The sequence below is a fragment of the Mercurialis annua genome, linkage group LG6 (assembly GCF_937616625.2).
Source record: "Mercurialis annua linkage group LG6, ddMerAnnu1.2, whole genome shotgun sequence".
NCBI lineage: Eukaryota > Viridiplantae > Streptophyta > Magnoliopsida > Malpighiales > Euphorbiaceae > Mercurialis > Mercurialis annua.
Genome location: NC_065575.1, coordinates 39,151,521 through 39,157,107, shown reverse-complemented (window position 1 = coordinate 39,157,107; position 5,587 = coordinate 39,151,521). Strand labels below are relative to the sequence as shown.

Genomic DNA, 5,587 nt, shown 5'->3' with positions numbered 1-5,587 from the left:
CAACGTACGATAACATCAGCCATCAGGAATTTAACAAATATGAATATAGTTAGATCCAAACATTAATTTATAAGTAATATTAGAGCGTCAAATGGCTTAACCGGCCTATAATAATAGACTCGTATTTGAAAATTCAGAGTTTAACTAATAGATAGGATTAAAATTTGTTTTGGTCAAAATGCAGATGATTCCCAAGTCTTTGTAGAACCAGAGTTATGCTATGCCAAGAAGCATAACTAACAAGGAGAGTGGTCAATCTGCAGCATAAGAGTAGATTTACAAGTTTTTTTTTCTGTAATATTTCCAACTTATTTCTAACATTAGTATATGATTAAGCTAACATAGTAGTAGTCAATGCTGCTATTGATGAAATAGCTTTACAATACAGGTGCCTGAATCCTGGTTCTGGGGCTGCTAATTAACTAGTCATATTATTAAAACTACATTTCTCGCCTGTGTGCTTCACTATCACCACCGGACATTTTACATGCTTGGCACAGTATTCGCTGACGCTTCCGAGGAGAGTTCTGCAGTAATAATTGAAGATCAAATCTTCATGCCACATTAAAATGCTACAATAGAACCTTTTTTCGTGTCGATTGCGTTTGCGAAAAAATGATTAAGCGAGAATATGATAAAACTAATTAATTACCTCTTGAAGAAGCCATAACCATGGCTTCCCATGACAAGAGTGTCAGCTCTAAGTTTCTCTACCGTACTGCATATCACATCCTTTGCATCTCCACTCCCGACTAACCTCTCTACTTGTATCTGCACACATCTCTTAATTCATAAGCATATGCAAATGGCAAAACATTGAAATTTTTAAAAAGGAAAAACAGTTGAGAGAGACTGTAAATTAATTTACATTGTTGATTGAGTTCTTGTAGACAGCTTCTGCTCTTTCCATAACGGAGCTCACCAAATCCTTGCTATACTTCTCCACAGCGGAAATCACATCGCCGGAAAACAAGTACCCGGCGGCATCATAGGCGGAGTAGAGAGGAGGTGGAGGCTTAACATAAAGAAGGACGAGATTGGTATTAGAATCAGGAGAAATGAGGTTGCTTAAACACCAAGAAAGAGCAAGCATGCTCTCTTTGCTCTCATCCACTGCCACCACTATCTTTCGACCCTTCTCCATCTTCACTTCCTCCATTATTACTCTTTGCAACTCTGGTTAAATGTTATATTTTTAGCCTCAAAATGTTGATATAAAACAAACCTAATACACATTGTAATTTATATTGGCTACTAGGTTTTCAGGTTCATGTTTTGAGTTCCCGTGGGTTCAAGTTCCTGTTTTTAGTTCCCCCAGGTTCAGGTTTTGATGGGGTGGTTAAAAATTTGGTTAAACCGAATTAACCGGTTTATTTCAGTTAGTTTAGTTGATATTTTGATTAATTCGGTTAGACCAATTGGCTCATTTTGTCTAATAAAAAAATTCAGTTCGATTACTCTAAAAGATATAAAAAAATTAATTAACTAAATCAATTAAATATATTTTATTAATAATTATTTTTTATAATTTTATCAATTTAATTTAATTAACCGACTAATGTGATCACTGTCTCTGTTACCAAATTAATTAATATTGGGATCTTTGTTAGCACTTTATTACTTTCAATAGTCAAAACATTGGCAATCAACGTCCTTGGAATTATTGATGGATCATGAAAATATCTAAGCCAAGTGGAATCTCAGACACCAAAGATGTATTAATCACTTGTGTTATCCAATTGCTAGTAATATAGCCATGCCTTCAGCTTATGGAGATATTTTTAAGGAAAAATGCTATTTAACCCAGTATTTTATACCTTTTTCAATTTTCTTCTTACGTGACAACATTTAATTCGTCCAATTCCCTTCTAAAAATATTTCTTCCTTACGTGACAGCATTTAATTCGTTCAATTCCCCTCCAAAAATATATATCTCAAAAAATAACTTTTAATGCATCCACTAGTTTGTTGTCATGTCACGTGGATTAAAAAAGGTGGATTAAAAAAGAGGGTTATATAGCATTACTCTTTTTTAAGTGTTGAAGGTCTTTACATCCCAAATTATGAAAATTCATTTTCTTATATTTTGTTAGTGCTAAATAATTAATACATAATTCAAATATTTAACTGCATTTTTTTCTTCCTTTTTTTATTAAAATTTAAATTTGATAACCATCCAGTATTTTATCGGTCAACGACGGGTTTTTTGTTAGTTTGGTTTTTATTTTTTTAAAAGAATTAATAATAAATTTCACATTTATTACGTTTTTTATAAAGTTTTTTTTTTATGGATATTGTATTTCTTTTTATGAATTTTTTGATGGTTTTATGTACATTTGACGGAGCCAAGTCTGAACTACTATAGATAAAAACATATTTAATGCTATTACAATCCAACTCATTCAATGAAAAATAGTTAATTTATGGTAGAAATAAATATTAAGTAGAGCATCATATCCAGGTGTAATCACTCACAAATTTGGTAGTATTATTTTTTTTTTTTGAGAGAAAATTTGGTAGTATTATATGTAGTGAAATCAGTGTTAGAAGTAGGTTAAGTTCTAACACTGATTTCACTACAAATAATACCTTGTGATGGAATAAAAGTTTGATAATGCTATTAGTGGAGCAGGCGGATCGCTGAGTTTTGTGCTTAAAAATTTCAGTCAACGAGGTTGGAAGCTATAGATATAAATTTTAATTATTTAATCAATGATTTAAATGAATGTTTATTTCATTTTTGATTAAATTAATTCTACTTTTTTTTAGTAAAGTATTCATTATTGTAAAAAGAGAAGTGTAAACTGTTAATAGAGACTCTAACTTTATTATCTCTTGCAAGTAGACCCCTCCAAATTAATTAACAGCTTGCGGAGATATTTTAATTATGCATGGGAAAGCCTCAACTTCTCATCCATTGATGGTTCGTTTATAGAAAATATTTTTAGTTGTTGGAATTATTAAATTTTGACTATAGAAGCAGCATTTATACAATTGCAAGAAAATAGGAGAACCATCAGGTGCCCTGCTTTTGACAAAAAAAAAATCAGGTGCCCTGCTTTAGAGGTCTACTCTAATTTCCTCGTTTATGTTCCATTTGTCCCTCTCGCACTAAGACACTTATAACAGATCTTGTTTTCCCTTTTAAATAAAATATTTTCTATTAAATTTAAATTTAAGAAAATTCTTAACAGTTCCTCATATATCACACCCGCTCATCATAAATATGAAATTATTACAATAAAAAAATTACTATTATTACTATAAATTTAGATGTGAATTATCATTAATTAATTTTTTAAGTTATTATTTCTCTACTAATATTTTAGTTTTTTTTTAACTAAAAGTTTTTTTTATAAGGAACTTTAGTTATGTAAAACATAAGAGTCAAATAGAAAATAATTATTTTTTAAAATTAGGGAAGGAGTCAAAAAATTTGAATTTAAACCTAGAGAAATTATAGTAACTATCTCATAAATTAAATATAATTTTTTTTACAAATGATCTAAGACTGGTAAAAAGTTTAAAAATGCATTTTTCAATTAATTTTATTTTAGTACGCTCCATATTTTAATTTATACATTTTTTTTTACTTTATACGCTCCTTATCATAGATGGATCGAAAATGTATCAATGATATATCTCTGAAATATCTAATATATATTTACAATGTATTTTTATAGGCAAAAAGAATTATATAACAAATAGAAAATGAATTATTTTTAAATGAAGACGAAATTTTTAGACTTAAAGTATATTTTAAAAAATCAAAGGTAGAGCTTTTGGTAGTTTTATAGTTTTTCCAATAAAATATTTGCCAAATAGTTAGTATTGGGCCAGAAGCACCTCTTTAGAGTTGAACAGTAGGCTTAGCCCATCTGATCCGGCCTAATAACATGTAAAAGTATTCGAAAGAAACATTTATGGACCAACTCAAGCCCAGCTGATAGGTACAGTATAACGTACTTTGAAGTTTGAACTTGAAGCAAAGATTCCTCCAACTGCCATTCCTCTCCTACAACCATACTATATTATCACTATTAAATAATCATATACTGAAATTAAAATTGAGGTTTTACACATTATTTAATTAATTTATATCAATTATATAAAAATCTCAATAATTTTGGTGATGATGTAAACAAATATAAATGATTAAAACAGAATGGATAATTGAACTGTAATCCAATGGACGTGGACACCATTACTGGAATTAAAAATGAACGGCCGAGATGATCTCGATGAGCCTGGTAAGAATAAGATAGGTACGAAAGACAAGTAGCGTCCTTTTTTTGTCCCCACGAATTAGCCGACCCACTTGCTTTTCCATTTTGCCTTAAACCTTTAGAAAAAACACATCGCATATTTGTTATCCATTTTTTGCAAATTATAATCATAAATATTTTATTTAAGTCGTTAATAAAATATGGTTGCGATAAGATCAAGATGGGATAAGCACGCATGTCACCATCCAATTTTACTATTTTAAAAAAGGTGGAACATAATTTTTTAAGAGACAATTACTTTTATTTTCCCAATTCACTAATTAGACTCTAATAATTATAGAATATATACTAAAATATCTCTCAATTTTGGATTGGGATTCTCTCAAGTTCATTTTGAATTTGAGGGGGTCATGTTCACGATCTACACCGTTCATTACAAAATGAACAATGTAGATCAAAAAAGCACAATTTTAATTAAATTAATGTACACCGTTCATTTTATAATGAACGGTGTAGATCGTGAACATGACCCCCTCAAATTCAAATGAACTTGAGGGAATTCCAATCCCTCAATTTTTTGTAAATTGGTAAAGCTTTTACTAAGCAACAATAAATTGGAAAATTATACCTCTTCCACTTCAGAATAGTTGTCCATTTTTTTATCTTAATTTTTTTTTTCTAATAGTAACTTAACTTTTCAAAATTATTATTTCACATTAACTTTATTTAAAATTCAATATTTATTGTAACTATTCTATATAAATGAATTAAATGTAGCATTTCATGAGGGTATGATAAAAAAAGATGAAGATGATTTATTAAAATTTAAACTATTTATTTTTTAAATTATATGTAAAGGCTCAAGTGGATATATACTTTAAAGCGGAAAGAGTTTATAAATAGAACAAAATGACAATTTATCTTTAAATTTATAACTCGGGATCAAATAACGCACTTTCAGTCGTTTTATTAATTAAGAATATTATTTTATATTTTTAGTCAATTAAAGACTATACTCTTTATTTTTAGATAAACTAAGAATAAAATTGGATTATTTTGGTCTCTAAATTATTGATGGTGTATAATTTTTTTAATTGACACAAAAATAGAGAGTATTATCTTTAATTGGTCAAAATCTGTTGACCAGTTATTTTCAAAAATTTAGAGACTAAATTCACCACTTACTCATATATTATACAAATCAATTTTTTTATTTTAATATAATACATTACTTTATTACTATTTATTTATTTGATATTATTTAGTTTTTTAAATTTAATATGATAAAAAAAATAAACAATCGACTAATACAATATATAAAATTCAAAAAAATATAGTACATTTAGCGGTTGACTAATTTT

At 28.4% G+C, this 5,587-nt stretch overlaps 1 protein-coding gene across 1 annotated transcript; it reads right to left on the bottom strand.

The window, feature by feature from the left end:
• Positions 1 to 271: 271 nt before the first annotated feature.
• LOC126687142 (universal stress protein A-like protein) lies at positions 272 to 1,280 on the bottom strand. Its single transcript, XM_050381549.1, has 3 exons — positions 869 to 1,280; positions 653 to 771; positions 272 to 527 (listed from the first exon to the last, which is right to left on the bottom strand). Exons 1-3 carry the CDS (start codon positions 1,157 to 1,159, stop codon positions 419 to 421), a joined length of 519 nt encoding a protein of 172 aa, XP_050237506.1. The 5' UTR covers positions 1,160 to 1,280; the 3' UTR covers positions 272 to 418.
• Positions 1,281 to 5,587: the final 4,307 nt, after the last annotated feature.

What these genes read in the sequence shown, in the direction of transcription:
- LOC126687142 (XM_050381549.1), bottom strand. Translation starts at nt 1,159, where the DNA reads ATGGAGGAAGTGAAGATGGAGAAGGGTCGAAAGATAGTGGTGGCAGTG. An exon ending in ACAAGAACTCAATCAACAAT is followed by an intron (nt 772 to 868) that starts GTAAATTAATTT and finishes AGATGTGTGCAG; the next exon opens with ATACAAGTAGAGAGGTTAGT. An exon ending in GGTTATGGCTTCTTCAAGAG is followed by an intron (nt 528 to 652) that starts GTAATTAATTAG and finishes TTATTACTGCAG; the next exon opens with AACTCTCCTCGGAAGCGTCA.